Source organism: Miniopterus schreibersii (assembly GCF_964146895.1).
Source record: "Miniopterus schreibersii genome assembly, chromosome: 3".
In the NCBI taxonomy this organism is placed as follows: domain Eukaryota; kingdom Metazoa; phylum Chordata; class Mammalia; order Chiroptera; family Miniopteridae; genus Miniopterus; species Miniopterus schreibersii.
The window spans coordinates 31,264,278-31,283,822 of record NC_138103.1 but is presented as its reverse complement, the minus strand read 5'-3'; the positions used below and the strand labels follow the sequence as shown (position 1 = coordinate 31,283,822).

Below are 19,545 nucleotides of genomic sequence, written 5' to 3'. Positions count from 1 at the left end.
GGGCAAAAGTAGCTTTACACTTGTTCATATGGAAGATAATTCAATAATTAATACATAATACAAGAATAAACTCTGTTCTGCACACTCACAGCTGTAAACCTTCTTTTGCCCCACGCTGTATATGACTATCACTTGCTAGCTGTCTGACCTTGGGCAAATAACCTTGATAAACTTGGAGAAAACACCAGTGTGATACAACTCATGGCCTGCTTAAACTTTTACCATCACTTCACCCTCAGCCCAGTTTTCTTAATACTAAATCTCATTTAAATAAAAGTTAAATGCCCCACACGATACCCCAAAAGTCTGAATGAACCTGGGCCAGCCCTCTCACAGTCCCTCCTGTTGGTTACAAGGAGGGTCAAAGGAAGAAGTACACACTACTATTCTACCATGTCCAAGATAAAGGTGGTGAGTTTTGAAAGGCAAGCAATTGCGTTTTGTTTTTTGTAGATTTAGAAAAATTAATATGAGGTAAAAGTGGCAAGGCTAAAGTAGAACTCTCATTATAGATTGTAATTGGCTTTTGCTTCGGGGAAATTGGGAAGGTGCATTAAAAGCCCAAAATAGCTCACACACTCATCAAAGGGAACCTAGCCTTAGATTCTAAAGAACAATCCAAATTATGCTCAAATTGCATTGATATTCACTACAGCCTTGCTTGCAACAATAAAAAATGAGAAATGCCTGAAATTTCCAATAAAAGGAAAATGGCTCAATTGTTACATCCACTTGATGGAATATGATGCAGCCATTGCATAAAGGTTATGAAAATCATGTAAATTCCTTAATAATATTAAAGATATGAAATATAAAAATGATTTTTATTATATAAAAATATGCACACAAAAAATATCAGAAGGGATACAGTTGACCATCGAACAACACAGGTTTAAACTCCGTTCAGTTATATAGATTTTTTTCAATAAATATACAGTCAGCCCTATATATCCACAGGTTTCACATCTGTGGATACAACCAACCTCGAATGGAAGACAGTGTTTTCAACCTGTGGTTGGAAATCTGCGAACATAGGAGACTGATTGTGTACATTTTTCTGCACCATTTTATATAAGGGACTTGAGCATATGCTGATTTTCGTATCTGAAAGGGTCCTGAAACCAAACCCCATGGATACCTAGGGATGACTTATTGGGGGAGTCAAAAGTTGTATGTGGATTTTTGACTGTGCAGGGTGTAGGCACCCCTAACCCCCATGTAGTTCCAGGGTCAACTGTAAATGCCAGTAACAGATCAAGTGTGGGAGTATGGGTGATTTTTTTCCTCTGTTGTTTTCCCAAATATCCAATAATGCGCTTATATTTCCTTAATTAAAAAAAGGTTCATAAAGAATTTAGATGCAATACATGTCACCAATGTGCAGAACTAGAAAAAACTAAGATTTAGGTAGGCTCTAATCCAAGTTTTTAGTTGTGCCTACAATTTAACACAATAGGGAAAGAATGGGAAAGAGGGACTCTGCAAAATTAAAAGTCAAAAATATAAAATGGCTCTTGTATGCACTGAACTATATGTATGAGGTGTTTTGGATGATAAAGTATTTGAAATCCTCTCTACCACCTAAGTAGAAAGACACTTCTAAGTTACTAAAATGAATTCTTGGGGAAGTAATTGGAGTGCGCAAGATCTGGTCCAAGAGCAGCAGAGGTAGGAAGAGTGGAGACAAGGACAGAACTGTTGCATGTCAGCCCTCACCCTTCTCAGAAGTCTCCTCCACAAAACCATCTGGTGGAGGGGCTCCCAACTTACACGTTTCTCCTTCATAGCAATACTCCATGAACATATGTCTTGAGACTAAGTCAGACTGAATCTATCTTGGGTGTGATGCCCAAGGAAATATGATCCACGACTGACTGTAATGCTCCAAAAGCCGGAGAATGTAGTTTCAGGGCAATGGTACAAAGAAAAGAAATAAATAAAACAGCTCACGCAGAAGCATGTCAAAATCATGGGACTTTATTTCTATGGATCCTTTGGTGTCGGATAAGGTGTGGACTCTGTCTAAAACTTTCCCCACATTCAAGACATTTATAAGGTTTTTCTCCAGTGTGAGTTCTCTGGTGTATGATGAGGGTTGTACTCTGACTGAAGCATTTCCCACAGACAGAACATCCATAAGGCTTCTCCCCGGTGTGGATTCTCTGATGTTTAGAGAGGTCAGAGCACCGTTTGAAGCTCTTCTCACATTCTTCACATGTATAGGGTCTCTCCCCCTTATGGATTCTCTGATGTCTAAAACGGTTGGAAATGCGGCAGGTCTCCCCACATTCGGTACATTTATAGTGTTTCTCTCCTATGTGGATTCGTTGATGCCGATTGAGATGTGAGCTCTGTCTGAAGCTGTCCCCACATTTGGGACATGTGTACGGCTTTTCCCCTGTATGTGTCCGCTGGTGTTTAATGAGGGCAGCACTCTGACTGAAGCTCTTCTCACATTCTTGGCATTTATAGGGTTTCTCCCCAGTGTGGATTCTCTGGTGTTTCAAGAGGTCGGAACGATGTTTGAAACTCTTTTCACAGTTATCACATTTATAAGGTCTTTCTTCACGGAGCTGCCTCTGGGTCTCAAAAAGGCCTGAAGTACAGAAATTTTTCTCACTGTCAATAGATTTATGAGGTTTCACCATTAGAAGTTTCACCATTTCTAACCTCTGTCTGCACTTGTTGCCATGTTCACTGCCATTAACAGACCTCTCTGGTGACAGGCCATGCGGACAAAGAACCAAGTTTGAACTTCTGGCACTGTTCCCAATCTCATTATTTTTGGAGTCTTCCTCTTCTATAGGACCATTCTTGAGATCTGAGATTCTGGTGAGTCCTTGCTCTTCAGGACAATTTTCAAGTTTCAGCAATGAAGGATTTCCTGAGTGCTTTTCTACAGTCTCCTCATGGGTATCACCATCCTGGGACAACAGGAGAGCCTTCCCCTGGGACACTTTCTGTAGCTGCATCTGTGGCTCTACTTCTAGAATTTCTTGCTTTGGAATCAACTCTTTGTTCTCTGTTTTGGTTTCCAAACCTGAAATATTAAAATACAAATTGCTGACATTTCATCTTTACAGGAGTGAAAGAAATAAGTGCTAGCAGAAAAACAGCCCCCCCCCATGAACTTTTTAATCTCCATGAAACCACTCCTGAAGTTAAATTGTTTTAGATGTGCTCACATTTTCCTGTATAAACCCTGTTTCTTTGCTTTTATATTTATACCTGCACCCACCAACCCATGTCTTGTCCCTCTGCCCCATTTCACTGTTCTATGAGTCATCATATTATGACAGGCAAATCTGGAAGAGCTGTCATGAGAGGTGGTAGAGCTTTTATCCTATGTCTGAAGTACGGTTTAACAAAAAATTCTATTCTTGTGATGAGTTACAGTATTAGACATACCAGGTGCCTCCAATGTCTGAAGGCAGGGTCAGTGTGGGAGGTAAATCTAGGACTGACTGGAAGTCCATAAAGGAACAGTCAAGACACTGGATTCCACCCCCAATCCAGAATTCTTACAGTTTACTGTCCAGGAAGGCTGAAGCAGATAAATTCTGGATCAGTGACATCAGACCAGCTAAGAACAGGCAACAAGTACTACTACCATATCAGGGCAATCAAGTGAAAATTGACACACTAACTGGTACAACCTCAATGTACTATCCTCTCCTCAGGCTCAAACTATTGGCTCCAAAGCTTATATCCTCCAGGCAGAAATTTTTATAGTGGGAATTTTATAGCCTTATTTCCTATTGTATCCCCATCTAGAATGGCACCTGGCTTACTGCAGACACTCAATAAAATATTTGTTGAATAATCTCTCTACGGTAAAACTTACCAGCCCAGGCCAAAAGACCTAGAGACACTGACAAAAAGGAATTCTCAAGTATAACAGAACCTGATGTCCAACCCTACACTGAAGATCACCACAGTTCACGAGTCCTACCCCGACAGATTCCAGTCAGAATTCTTACATTTATTAAATACAAACAGAAAGTAAAAGACCACCAACATTTCAAGAAAACCTTGAACAGAAATGCTAATGAAACATGCAATGAGATTCCAAGATGGCAGGGACTGAGTGGAAGCTACAGTGACACTCTCCCAGGACCAAACTGAAATTACAACTAAAATATAGAAAAAACATCCTGAATAATCAACTTAAGATGAGCTGGAGAGCACCCTCATACCCAAGGATGTAAAGAGAAGATTGCATAGAGACTGACAGGAAGTGCAGAGGTGCGAGAGGGCTGGCTGGGCTCTGACAGGCAGCAGCTGAAGGTCCAGAGGGATACCTCAGCTGTAGGGGCTTCCCATTGAGGACTCTGGGGCCTAAACCCCAGGCTAGGCTTCTGGGCCAAGAGCACCAGAACTGAGAAAGGTGCCCACATAACATCTGGCTGTGAAAAGCAGCTGGGTTTCTGTCTGCCAGGAAGAGGCAGCTGTAAATGCAGGCACCCTCTTAAAGAGCCAAAACACAGAGTTTCATGTGCAGCCACTCCCCTTGGGCTCTGGCAGAGGGAAGGCAGAGTAGACTAGAGCTGTATGAGGAGAATCCAGGGTTGCTGGTTTGGGGTATGGAGATCAGAGGGCATCTGGATTTCTGTGCTGATTCATTCTCCCATAAGGCAGAGAACATCTTTCTCAGGCAGACCCTTACCAGCCAGGCACCTTTTGCCTGGGGCGGGGGGGGGGGAGTCATTCTGTCAGAAAACCTCTTGCCCCACCCTGTGGAGTCTCTACAGCCTGAGGTTCATTAAGAGACTGATAACAATCAGCCACCCCAACCTTGAGCATCCTTACAGTCAGTATTCTGAACTCTATAAAGTCTGAATAACAATCAGCCTCTGGGTGCTTTGCGTATTTGCCTGATTTGCTTCTGGACCTAAGGCTTGGAAAAGCAGACCTTGGTGTACATCCTGGTCCTGTCCAAAAACACTCAGCCCCAGCAGAGAACACCATAAGCTGTGGAGTTCAGAAAACTTCAAACAGGGTATTCAAGGCCAGTTACAAACAGTGTATGATATTGGCCTGTACCAGAGACCATCCAAAAGACTGGGAGTCCTAGCAGATTTACCTAATACATAGAAACAAATTCAAACAGGCAGCCAAAATGGGAAGACAAAAAAACAGAAACAAAAAACAAGCCCCAAATGAAAGAACAAAAGAATTCTTCAGAAGAAGAGCTAAATGAAATGGAGATAAGCAATCTATCAGACATAGAATTCAGAATATTGACTGTAAGGATGCTTAACAGCATGCAAAAAGATGTGAAAACTATGAAGGAAATTAAGAATGACATAGTAGAAATAAAAAAAAAAATCTGAGGGAATAAACAGCAGATTAGGGGAAGCTGAGGACCTGATCAGCAAATCAGAAAGAAAAAAATCACTCAGAAAACCAAAAAGAAATAATTAAAAAACAGGAGGACAGCTTAAGGGAGCTGTGGGACAACATGAAACGTAACAATATTTGCATCACAGGACTGCCAGAAGAGATCAAAAGTAAGCAAGGGTTAGAAAACCTGTTCGAAGAAATAATGGAAGAAGACTTCCCTAACCTGGTGAAGGAAAAAGTCATACAAGTTCAGGAGGCACAGAGAGTCCCAAGCAAGAAGAACCCAAAGAGGCCATAGCCAGACACATCATAATTAAAATTCCAAAAATTCAAGACAAAGAGAGAATCTTAAAGGAAGCGAGAGAAAACCAATCTATTACCTACAAAGGAGCTCCCATAAGGCTGTCAGCTGACTTCTCATCAAAAACTCTACAGGCCAGAAGGGAATGGCATGAAGTATTCAAGGTAATGCAAAACAAGGATCTGAAACCAAGACTACTCTATCCAGCAAGGCTATCATTCAAAATAGATGGTGAAATAAAAAGCTTCCCAGACAAAACAAGGCTAAAGGAGTTTATCACCACCAAACCAGCATTGCAGGAAATGTTAAAGGGACTGCTGTAATAAGAAGTTGAAACAGAAAGGATGAGAAACATAGGCATAAAGAAATAAAATGGCAATAGATAAGCACCTATCAATAACCTTAAATATAAGTGGATTAAATGTCCCAATCAAAAGATAAAGGGTAGCTGAATGGATAAGAAAACATGACTCAAATATATGCTGCCTACAAGAGACTCACCTCAGAACAAAGGACTCACACAGGCTGAAAAACAAAAAAACAAAAAACAAACTTCTGGAGGACTTTAAAGGAGAGATTGATAGTAATACAATCATAGTAGGGGACTTTAACACCTCGCTGACTTTACTGGATAGATCTTCTAGACAAAAAAATCAACAAGGAAACGGTGACTCTAAATGACACACTAGATCAGATGGATTTAACTGACATTTACAGAACATTTCACCCCAAAGCTGCAGAATATGCATTCTCCTCATGTGCACATGGGACATTCTCAAACATAGACCACATGTTAGGACACAAAACAAGTCTCTAAAAGTTCAAGAAGACTAAAATCATATCAAGCATCTTCTCGGACATTTATACCATGGAATACTATGCAGCTGTAAGAAAGAAGGACTCCCCCTGGCCGAGCATGACTCAGTGGTTGAGCATCGACCTAGGATCCAGGCGATTGGGGTTCTATTCCTGGTCAGGGCACATGCCCGGGTTGTGGGCTTGAGGCAGCCAATCAATGACTCTCTCATCACTGATGTTTCTAGCTCTCCCTCTCCTTTCGTCTCTCTGAAATCAATAAAGATATATTTAAAAAAAAAAAAAGAAAGAAGGATCCCTTGCCTGGCCAGACATGGCTCAGCGGTTGAGCATCAACCTAGGATCCAGGAGATCACGGTTCGATTCCTGGTCAGGGAACGTGCCCAGGTTACAGACTCAATCCCTGGTGGGGGTGGTGCGGGAGGTAGGCGATCAATGACTCTCTCTCATCATTGAAGTTTCTTTCTCTCTCTCTCTCCCCCCCCGAAATCAATAAAAACACATATTTTTTAAAATAAGTAGATAAATAAAATACTATAAAAAATTCCTTACAACTCAAAGATATTAGTGTCTATATTATAAGGGCCTACCAACCAAGAACAGTGAATGGGGAAAAAACAACTTCACACTAAGCCACATCTATTGTGAAATTTCGTAGTAGCAGGAATAAAGAAAAGTTTCTAAAGGCTTCCACACAGGACCAACAGATTGTACACCAAGGATAAAATATCACAGTGACTTAAGATTTCTCAATAACAACATGGGAAGCTAGCTAGAAAATTCATAGTCTTCAAAATTAAAACATTATTTCTAACACAGAATGCTATGTCCAGCCACACTATAATCCAAATGTAAGAGAAAACTAAAGATATTTTCTGACATTCACAGTTTCAAAAAATTTAGCTCCCAAGTATATGCTCTCTGGAACACACCAGAAGAGTGCTCCATCAAATCAAGGGGGTAAAACCAAGGAAGAAAATGGTATGGGATCCAGGAAAGAAAAAAGGAATTCCCAGAGTAATAATGAAGGAGAGTTCTAGGAGAACAGCTGTGTAACAAGTCTGGAGAAGAAGCCTATTCACACTGGAGCAGAGAGAGCTTCAGGGGAATCTCTCCAAGGGGATATGAAAATGACGGAATATCTGATGTATGTGAATATGCTGAGAGGAGTTTTATATTTCTAACAGAAAGCTTGTGGGTGAACTAGTGTTCACTAGGAGGCGGCACATGCAAAATGAAACATTTTTAATTCCAGGGAAAACTGTAAAAGGAAAGTGTAAAAGCTGTAAAAGAAAAGTTATTCAGTATGTGGGTGAATATAGATAGTATTTTGTTTTTTAGACTCAATTGTTGATAGAGATATGTATTTACTGCCATTTTATTGTTCACATATATATTTTTCTTCTTCTTTCAAAAGGAATACTTGGGCTACTGTGTTAAGACATCATGCCATCAGCTGAACACCAAATGTTGACAAGGAAGTGGAGAAAGAAGAATTCCTGTATACTGCTGGTATCCTTTTGGACAGCAAGATGGGCAAATGTCACTAAGTATATTCTTGTCAGAAACTCCTACACATGACCATAGGGAGAAGGACAGTGTAATACTGTTTGTAATTGGTGAGAAACTTTCACCAATGTCCACTGACAGGAGAATGGATAAATGAACTTTGGAATATTCTACAATAAATATATGGATGTTAAAATGAATAAACTAGAGCTACATGTATCAACATGGATCATCTAAAAAGTATAATGTTGGGAAAAAGGCAGGTGCAAAAGAACCATACAGTAATACAATTTTATATACCATAAAAACATAAAAATAGTATATATATATGTTTTTATATATTTACGTGTTTATACACCTCTTTAGATACACACACACAGACACACAGAGGGAGAGAGTGTATGTATGTGTGTATGTGTGTGTGTGTGTGTGTGTGTGTGTGTGTGTGTGTGTGAATGTGGCTACATGAATATGTAAAAGAACATAAAACACACATGCAAATGATAAATACCACAAGATACTGGTTACCTCTGGAAAAGGAAAGAGGGGAATAGCTTTCAGGGAGGGTACACATACAGCTGTAACATATTTTTATTTAAAAAACATATGGCCCAGCCTGCATGGCTCAGTGGTTGAGCATTAACCTATGAACCAGGAGGTCATGGTTCGATTCCTGGTCAAGGCAGATGCCCAGGTTGCAGGCTCCCCAGTACAGGGAGTGCAGGAGGCAGCTGATCAATGACTCTCTCTCATCATTGATGTTTCTCTCTCTCTCTCTCCTGTCCTCTCTCTGAAATCAATAAAAACATATTTTAAAAAACATTTTTTTAAAATAAAAGTAGAAAAATAAAAAAATATGAAGCCAATATGGCTGATATTACAATTTTATAAACCTGGGTGGTAGATACACAGGTGTCCATTATATTTTTTTACACTTTCTGTATGTATTTTATTAAAAATGAATCGAAACAAGAAGCTGAATCTATCACCTAACAATACAGAAGAGAAAGGTCTTACTTAAGGTCACAAAAGAGACTCTAAGGCTCTCAACCTATGTCTGTGAATGGCAGTCTGGCTCAGGGATCAAACTGAAGCAAGCCCTTCACAAATGACACACAGCCAGATAAATGCAAAGTCATAGCACTTACTTGACAGGACTGTGTTCCCATAATCCTTCAGCGCGCTCTTCCTGTAGAAGTCCCTCTGAACTGGATCCGCATGCTCCCACTGCTCCCAGGTTACAGGCACATCCTTGACCTTCACCAATCTCTAAAACAAAAGATGACCATCCCTCAGCACCTGCTGTCCCAGGATAACCTTACTAGTCTCAGGATGAGGCCAGACTCCAGAGAAGAGTCAGCACTGAGAATGAAGTAACAAATAGCTGTTGCGTTTTTACCAGTGAATCTTATACTGATGGGGGAGTTTCAAAATGACCAAAGACAGAGGCTGCCATTCTCTTGCAATCCTGAAAAGCCCTTCTGTGAACTAATTTGGGGTAAGAGCAAAATATTCATTTGAATTACATCACTATGATTTATCAAAATGGAAATCTGATATGGATTAAAAATGTACAGATAATCACAAAGTCCTAAATTTCTCATGTGTGAAATACAGATATCTGTCTTAAGATGAAGGTACTTCATCAACAGCAGGTACTCAATAAAATTTCCTTTCCCTTCCTTGACCTTTGCACAGTAAGATTACCCAACAAGATGATCTTTTGAGATGGCTTATCTAAATGTAAGTTGACTATTCACAGAAGGTAAAGCCACACTTCCTAGAAAGGGAAGGTTCTAAAACTGGTACAGGGAGATGGTTGTCTCTAGATTCCAGTGATGACTCACAAACTGACTCCAAGGATCTCTCACTCAATGACAGGGAAGGGAAATGTTTGTTTTTTTAAAATTTTCTTTTATGTTTTGACATCTTTAAAAAAGAAAAAACTTTCTGGCTGGGGGGACTGCCCTTCCTGGGGCCAACCAATTCTTAGAGAGCAAAGGGCTCAGCTGAGACTGGTTAATCCAGAGCCATATCTTTTCTATCTGGCCTGGGTGTACCCCAGGAGGCAAGATTCCTCTGCCTTAATCATCCCAAGGCCAGGTACCAGGCAACTAGGAACCACCACTATAATTTACAGCTGATTCAAATTACTTAACCAATCCTATTGTTTATCCTGCCATGCCTTTCCTTTCCCTCTGAAACCCCAATTTAGGCTCTGACCTAACTTTTCCCTAGCTCCTGTCACCTGCCTCCTGTCCACCTGGTGTCTTTCCCATGAGGTTCTGTGCAGCATGTAATTCCTATGTCCAGGACCTGAGTGTAGTACACCCCGCCCCCAGCCTCTCCTCTGTCTCTGTGTGAAGGAAAACCACACTCCTGTGTGTCTTCTCTACTCTTAATACTCTGAATACTTCATTACAAACTACTTCACTTCTAACACCAGATGTGTGTTTCCACATGTCAAGCAATTCTCCAACAACAGCTGTGTCCTACAGTTTAACTCAATTCTGACACTATGGAGTTGGGCTCAGATTCCACAGGTTAAGGGGTCAGTCCTACAAGACTACCCCCTCCCCAACTGCAGATGCTAAGTGCAGGTCCACAACCTGTTTCTGACCAACCAGCTTTAGAACAGAGGTTCCCTCGACCCCTCTCTTTGGGTTCAAAATTAATTTCCTAGAGCAGCTCCAGAGCTCAGGCAAACAATTTACTTATTAGACTACCAATTTAGTATAAAAGGCTATGACTCAAAAACAGCAAGATAGAAGAGATGCATAGGGCAAGGTCTGGGAGGGTCCCAAGCTCAGAAGTTTCTGTCCCCATGGAGCTGGGGTGTGTTGCTCTCCCACTAAGTGGATGAATTTAATAAACCTGGAAGCTCCCCGAACCCCATACAATTGGGACTTTTATGGAGGCTTCATCACGTAGCTATGATCAATAATTAACTCCACTTCCAGCCTCTCTCTCCTCTCTGGAGTACTATTATCCACTGTGGGAGGAGGGAGTCGCCAAACCCTTAAAAAGTAAAAAAAGATCCTCACATTCAAAGTGGCAGGGAATTGCTGTTCTAGCATCCTGACATCTTTCTTGCCCCAATAATCTAGTTGGACAAAAGGGTGTATCACAATGGGTAAACAATACTCTCGAGTAGGTTTTGTTCTGAGAGGTCTCTAACTCAAGGATCATGCCCTGGATGGATTTGTCACTGTTTCCTACGAAAAGGAAAAAGTTTGTGTGAACATTCTAAAGTTCACACAAAATGTAATAAAGAAGAAAAATACTTCTGAAATTCATACACCTCCCGGACACCTCCATTCCCCACACTCCTACCACCAGCACACTCACTCCTGACCTGGAGTGAGGTCCCACCAAGCGCTCTCTGAAGAGCCCGCACTAGGGCCGCAGCCTGGTCTCCGCTCCTGGGGTAGTGCTTCTGCACGCGGTCCTGGAGCTCCGGGGGCAGGATGGTTAGGAACTGCTCCAACACCAGCAGCTCCAGGATCTGCTCCTTCGAGTGCATCTCAGGCCTCAGCCACCGACGACAAAGTTCCCTGAGCCGGCTCAGCGCCTCTTCGGGCCCGGCCACCTCCTGATAACGGAACCGCCTAAAATACTGTCGACAAGTTTCAGGATCCAGACAGTCCACAGGCAGGTCGGACTCCCGAACTCCGGGTGAGTCGTCTTCCACTTTCACTACTAAGAGTCCATCATGTAGGGGCGGCGTGGCGACCCTGGCCCCTGCAGCCACCATCCAGGCCCCCGCCTCGGCGTCACAGCCTTGACTTACGATCAAGCTCGAACTCATCTTTCTCCAATACGTGCCGACTTTCCCGGAGTTTTGCCTTCAGGTGAGAAGAGAGGAAACCGTGCAAAAAGCCGCGGAACTCATCGTCCCTCTTTAAGCAGAGGCGCACCCCACCTGTCCCCCTGCAGGAGTCCTGCCCGCAGCTATGCCACCTAGGACCGGCCTCGTCCGGTGACAAAACATCCACAGAAACTCGTAATCCAGGCCGGAAGTGCGTCACTGACTCCCTGCGAAACACCCTCCCGGCTATTTCCGGGACCTCTCTAGGCGCCGTGGAGGACTGAGATGAATCTTGGTGGTTTGTTGTCCCTCCCTTCCAGGGATACTCTTGCGTACACCTTGTTTTGTGGATATTGTGGATATTATAATCTTTCAGGTTACAGAATTAATCGATACTCTTCTTTTAAAACGTGAATGTCATTCTTTAACACAGTCTGTGAATAAAGTTTGTCAGTTTTGTTTTAGTAAAAAATCCAACTGTATGAGTCGTAAACACTCATCCATGTGGTATTCATTTATACAAAAAAGGTTTGTAGAGTATCTTCCACATGCCACAGCATCGTGCTTGACACCATAGATACAAAACTGATGATGACATAGTCCTTGTACTCAAGTTGCTCACACTCTCCTGGGACAGACTTTTAAATCCTTACAAGAGAGTGTGGTAAATGCAATACTTTGGAGTGTATACAGTGTACATTTATAGAACCAGAGGTGGACATACACCATCCCTGGTAGGGGAGAGTACAGTGAAAGACATCACAGGGAAGATTAAAGCTTAAAGAGTCCATGTGGACTGAAAACATATTTCAATTCAAACATGGTTTACATTTTTTTTAAAAATGTATCTTTATTGATTTCAGAGAGAGGAAGGTAGAGAGGGAGAGAGAGAGTTGAAACATCAATGAGGAGAGTCGTCACTGATAGCCTGCCTCCTGCACACCCCCAACTGGGGATTGGGCCCATAGCCTGGGCATGTGCGCTGACCGGGAATCCAATCACAATCTCCTGGGTTCTAGGTCAATGCTCAACTGCTGAGCCATGCCCGGTCAGGCTCTCCCCCTTTTTAAAAACGACCAAGTTGAGAACACTCAGGTAGACACCCACAATGCAACCCTGAACAAATGTGCACTTTCTTTCTCCAGTCCTCCTTGGCAACGGGAAGGCCCCCTATTCAGTAGCGGGAGGACACAATCATGGGTCAAGACGTTCTGCTTCATGGGGAAACCTTGTTTGTCGTTTCCACCACTGATTCAAACCACGTAACCCTTCCATTCTTCACCCAGAGTGTCAGCAGCAACTTCTGTGGCCATATGCTTCTCATAAAAGGTAGAAGTTTGTGTTCATCATCCACTTCAATGAATTTCTGGCAGCCAGTGTCTGAGAAAGAAATGTTCAGCTTCATCCCAGAGCAGCTACTGCTTCCAAGGCACCACAAAAAAGAGCTCCCTTTCCTTCACTTTGAAGTATCAGCATGGACTCTGTGATCCCACCCTCTGCCTCCTTTCTATGCTTCAGTGTGTTTCTATTACATTTGTTTTTTAGCCTAAGGTTGAATATACAAATAAATCACTCTCTGAAGAACTTGGAGGTATATACATATGAACCACCTCTTCTTTATCCAATCATCTATTGATGAGTACTTGGTTGCTTCCATATCTTGGCTATTGTAAATAATGCTGCAATGAACATAAAGAGGTATATATGTTTCAAATTAGTGTTCTGGATTTCTTTGGATATATACCCAGAAATGGAACTGCTGGGTCATAAGGTAGTTCTATTTTTAACTTTTCGAGGAACCCCCATATTGTTTTACATAGTGGCTGCAACAAATATGGAATCCCACCAACAGTGTAGGAGGGTTCCCTTTTCTACACATCCTCACCAAGACTTGTTTGTTGATTTATTGATGATAGGCATTCTGATAGGTGTGAGGTGATACTCACTGGAGTTTTAATTTGCATTTCTCTGATAATTACTGATGTTGAGCATCTTTTCATGTCTATTGGCCATCTGTATGGCCTCTTTGGAGAAATGTTTATTCAGGTACTCTTCTTATTTTTAAATTTTTATTTTTTTAAAAATATGTTTTTATTGATTTCAGAGAGAGGAAGGGAGAGGGGGGAGAGATAGAAACATCGATGATGAAAGAGAATCACTGATCGGCTGCTTCCTGCGTGCCCCCAAATGGCGATAAAGTCTGCAACCCAGGCATATGCCCTGACCTGGTTCATGGGTCGACGCTTAAACACTGAGCCATGCCAGCTGAGCCATATTTTTGTTTTAATATATTTATTTTAAAAATTATCTTTATTGTTGAAAGTATTACAGATGTCCCCTTTTTCCCCCCATTGATCTCCTCCACCCCCCATGCACCCCACTCCCAGGCCTTCCCCATAATGATGTCTGTGTCCATGGGTTATGCTTATAGACATATAAGTTCTTTGATTAATCTCTCTCCTCACACTCCCCCTCCCCACCTTCCTTCTGATATCCCTAAGTCTGTTCATGCTTCTATGTCTCTGGATCTATTTTGCTCATCAATTTACTTTGTTTATTACATTCCACATATGAGTGAGATCATGTGGTACTTGTCTTTCTCTGACTGGCTTATTTCTCTAAGCATAATACTCTCCAGTTCCCTCCATGCTGTCCCAAAGGATAAGTGATCCTTCTTTTTTTACAGCTGCATAGTATTCCATGGTGTAAATGTACCACAGCTTTTTTATCCACTCATCTACTGATGTGCCCTTGAGAAGAATGTATATTCTGCAGCTTTGGGGTGGAATGTTTTGTTAATGGCAATTAAATCCATCTGATCTAGTGTGTCATTTAGGGTCACTGTTTCCTTGTTGATTTTTTTGTCTGGAAGACCTATCCAGTGAAATCAGTAGGGTGTTAAAATACACTAGTATGACTGTCTTGCTGTCAATCTCTCCCATAAAGTCCTCTAAAAGTTTTTTTATAAATTTAGGTGCTCCTATATTATTGGGTGCATATATATTTATCAGGGTTATATACCGTTGTTGGATTATATCCCCCTTAGTATTATGTAGTGACCTCTCTTGTCTCTTGTTATGATCTTCATTTTGAAGTCTATTTTATCCAGTATGAGTATTGCTACCCCAGCTTTTTTTCCCCATCTCCATTTGCATGGAAACTTTTTTCCCATCCCTTTACTCTCATCTTGTGTGAGTCTTTTGTTTTGACATGGGTCTCTTGTAGACAGCATATATTTCGGTCATGTTTCTTATCCATTCAGCCACCCTATGTCTTTTTATTGGAGCACTTACTCCATTTATATTTAAGGTTATTATTGATAGATACTTATCTATTGCCATTTTAATTCTTTATGCCTATGTTTCTCTTTCTTTCTATTTCTTCTTCTAATTACAGCAGTCCCTTTAACATTTCCTGCAATGCTAGTTTGATGGTGATAAACTCCTTTAGCCTTGTTTTGTCTGAGAAGTTCTTTATTTCACCACCTATTATGAATGATAGCCTTGCTGGATAGAGTAGTCTTGGTTTCAGATCCTTGTTTGGTATTACCTTGAATACTTCATGCCATTCCCTTCTGGCCAGTGGAGTCTCTGATGAGAAGTCAGCTGACTGCCTTATGGGAGCTCCTTTGTAGGTAACAGATTGCTTTTCTCTAGTTCCTTTAAGATTCTCTCTTTGTCTTAAATTTTTGGCATTTTAATTATGACATGTCTGGGCATGGCCTCTTTGGATTCTTCTTGCTTGGGACTCTCTGTGCCTCCTGAACGTGTGTGACTTTTTCCTTTACTAGGTTAGGGAAGTTTTCTTCCATTATTTCTTTGAACAGGTTTCCTAACCCTTGCTTACTTTTGACCTCTTCTGGCAGTCCTATAATGTGAATATTGTTACATTTCATGTTGTGCCACAGCTTCCTTAAACTGTCCTCCTGTTTTTTAATTGGTTTTTTTTTTCTTTTTGGATCTCTGATTTTTTTGTACCCTGTCTTCTAGTGCACTGATCATTCTCAGCTTCTCTTAATCTGCTGTTTATTCTTTCCAATGTATTATTTATTTCTGCTATATCATTCTTAATTTCCTTCATAGTTTCCACATCATTTTGCATGCTGTTGAGCATCCTTACAATCAATATTCTGAACTCTATATTTGATAGATTGCTTATCTCCATTTCATTTAGCTCTTTTTCTGGAGACTTCTCTTGTTCTTTCTTTTGGGGCTTGTTTTTTGTTTGTTTGTTTTGTCTTTCCATTTTGGCTGCCTATTTGGGTTTGTTTCTATGTATTAGGTAGGTCTGCTAGGACTCTCAGTCATTTTGGGGGGTCTCTGGTGCAGTCTAATATCAGACACAGTTTGTGATTGGCCCTGAGTACTGTTTGGAGCTATCAACAACCCACAGCTTGAGATCTCCAGGTCTCCTCTCCTAGGGCTGAGTATATTTGGACAGGACCAAGATGCACACCAAAGTCTGCTTTACCAAGGCCTGGGTCCAGAAGCAGACCAGGCAAAGACTCAAAGCTCTCTGAGGTCTCCCTCTGCCTGCAGGCTGATTAATCTGATTCTCTTAATGAGCCTCAGGCTGTAGAAACTCCATGGGGTAGGGTGAGAGGTTTTCCAGCAGGGTGGGGCAATTACTGCCCCCGCCTCAAGGCAAAAGCAGTGAATTGTCTGCCTGAGAAAGAAGTCCTCTGCAGCATGGGGGAATGACTCAGCACAGGAACCCAGACAGGTGCGTTTTGATCTCAATCTCCAGAGCCCACAAACCTAGGTTCTCCTCACATAGCTCTAGTCCACTCTGCCCGCCCTCTGCTGGAGCTCCAGGTGAGTGGCTACACACGAAACTTTGTGTGTTGGCTCTTTAAGAGGATGCCTACATTTCTAGCTGCCTCTTCCTGGCAGACAGAAACCCGGCTGCTTTTCACAGCCAGATGTTATGTGGGCACCTTTCTCAGTTCTGGTGCTCTTGGCTGGGAATTCCAGCCTGGGGTTTAGGTCCTGCAGTCCTCAGTGGGAATCCTCACAGCTGAGATATCCCTCAGGACTCTCAGCTGCTGCCTGTGGGAGCCCAGACACCCCTGTCGCACCTCTGCACTTCCTACCAATGTCTATGCAGTCTCCACTTTCCCCCTTGGTTATGAGGGTGCTCTCCAGCTCGTCTTCAGTTGATTATTCATGATGGCTTTTCTATATTTTGGTTGTAATTCCAGTTTGGTCCCTTGAGAGAGTCAGTGTAATTTCCACTTAGTCCGCCTCCATCTTTAATCTTGGTAAATTCATTTTTTTAAAAAATATATATCTTTATTGATTTCAGAGAGAGGAAAGGAGAGGGAGAGAGAGATAGAAACATCAATGATGAGAGAGTCATTGATCAAGTCTGCAACCGGGCATGTGCCCTGACCGGGAATCAAACCCCGATTGCCTAGATCCTAGGTCGACGCTCAACCGCTGAGCCACATCTCAGCCGGGTGGTAAATTCATTTTTAAAATTTGTTTATTTAAATGAGTAAAATTACTGTCCTTATTTATGAATGCAAAGTCCCAGGTAGGATAAGAATTCCATATGACATCTCTATGGATTAAAGTTTAAATTATCAATTAATGATTTATGCAAAAGTGCAAAAGCACAGGTAGACAACCCCTACTTTAGGTTTTAGCAGCTAAGTGGTTGTATTAGTTTTTGTGATCTCTTTTGATTAGATATTAGTAAGATATGAAACAAGCCAAGGCAGATTTTTCAGGATTAATTTTTTGACAAATCCACTTCTAGAGAAACAAATTCACTACTCTCAAAGCTCAGATTTGTCATTCTAGAAATTTGGAGCAGCCCTAGCTGGCTTGGCTCAGTGGTTAGAGTATTGGCCCATAGACTAAAGGGTCCCAGGTTCAATTCCGGCCAAGGGAACATACCTCAGTTGTAGGCTTGATCCCCAGCCCAGTGGGGGTTCATGCAGGAGGAAACCAATCAATGTGTCTCTTTCACATAGATGTTTGTCTCTCTCCCTCCCACTCTCTCTGGAAAGCAATGGAAAAAATACCCTCTGGTGAGACTTAAAAAAAAAAAGAAAAGAAATTTGGAGCAATATGTAATAATTAATGATATAACTTGTCAAATGTTTATGTCTGATCTCTCCAAGTGTCTTGAAAGTCCCTGGAGGGCAGAAACTTTGCACAAGTCTACTTATTCACCTGTGAAGGAACGCTATCATAATTTGGCAGGAAAAGTTCTTTTCCCTGTGCTGCAGCACAGACTTCAACTAGGTGGTCAAGGAAATTAAAGGCAGAATGCAAATTCATAAGTAACAGAACCCTTTCCAGTATAGGCAAACCTTGCTCCAAAATAGTCTACCTATATAACTAATTACAGATCTAGAAGAGAATACCAAGTACTGAGGGCACTATAAGCCTTTTTCTTTTCCTTCCAGCAAGAGAATCTGTAGGTTCTGTCTACTCACCAGCTGATTATCAGTCTGTCTCCGGGTTGTGTTATGCACTCTAATCATGATATACTGTTTTTCTCAGCTCTTATCTTCCTCTCTCCACTAATGTAACTTTTCCTTTCACCTGCTCTCACTGATATCACGGAATAGCACACTTCTGCTTTCCTAATGCTATTTTTGGTGCTTTGTACACTGAGTTAATTGAAAAATGTTAGTTGTCTCACCTTTAAAAATAATTGAGAAAATAATTAAGTGAGAAAAGGAAAATAGGGAGGATAAATAAGATGGATCTGGGGATAAAATGGGATTTGAAATTGCCTCCAGTAAGCTCCTATGTATTGGCAAAACAACAGCCCACAATTTGGCTCTTAAAAGCATCAATAGACAATGCAAGAAAAAAAATCAGTTACATGATTTGTAGGGTATTTTCAGGGGGAAAGTGAACTATTAATAGTGGCTTAGGAGAAATCCAGCTATTCTTGGTACGAAGAGGGAAGAGAAATATCCCTCGAGTGCCCAGGAAAAGGACACTGTGACATAATGGACAATATTTTCGCAAGATCTCCCAAGTAAATAAGATTAATGGATTTTACTGCCCCTTCAATGCTAGCTGATGGGAAGTATCAAAGCATGATTCAAAAAAAATGATTCCATGATGAAAGAAAAAACTGTGCTTTAATATAAAGACAAAATTTAAAATGACTGGAGCAGCACTTTCCAGACCTTTTGCCATGCATACAGGCTAATGGTTATGTGAAATCCATTCCCATAACTACCTGGATCATCACCTTTTCTCTCTTCTTGAGATAGTATATCTTATTGTGGTTTATTGCAAAAACAGCCACAAAAGTAAAGGAAAAAAGGTAAAATGTTAGGAATACACTTTGTAGTTCCTCCTGTCAAAAAGTTGAGTATTTCCCCATCTTTTGAATTTGGGCTGGCCTTATAACTTGCTTTTATAACGTAATGTGGCAGAAGTGACACTGTCAGTTCTGAGCCTAGGTATTTCTGCTCTCTTGCTCTTGGAACCCATCACCATCAAGTAAGCATGTCTGAGCTAGCCTGCTGGATGATGGGAGGCATGTGACCCAGTTGCCTCCCGTCACTGCAGTTGAAAAGCAACCAATGCCCAGCAGAACTGCTTAGCTTACCAGCAGTTGACTATAGACAAAAGAAAGAGCCCAGCAGAAGAGCCACCCAGACATGTCCAGACCAAACTGCCATCAGCTAAATAAATGGTTGTTTTTTTAGGTTACTAAGTTTGGGGATGGTTTGTTATACAACTAAAGTTAACAGATATACTTTGAAAAGCTAGGCCAACCCAATTACGATATTAAC

The 19,545-nt window shown here is 41.4% G+C and overlaps 1 protein-coding gene across 1 annotated transcript; it reads right to left on the bottom strand.

The window, feature by feature from the left end:
* Positions 1-1,957: 1,957 nt before the first annotated feature.
* On the bottom strand, positions 1,958-13,400 carry ZNF394 (zinc finger protein 394). Its single transcript, XM_081133326.1, has 3 exons — positions 11,325-13,400; positions 9,118-9,238; positions 1,958-3,040 (listed from the first exon to the last, which is right to left on the bottom strand). The coding sequence occupies exons 1-3, from the start codon at positions 11,775-11,777 to the stop codon at positions 1,968-1,970; spliced, it is 1,647 nt and encodes a 548-aa protein (XP_080989452.1). The 5' UTR covers positions 11,778-13,400; the 3' UTR covers positions 1,958-1,967.
* Positions 13,401-19,545: the final 6,145 nt, after the last annotated feature.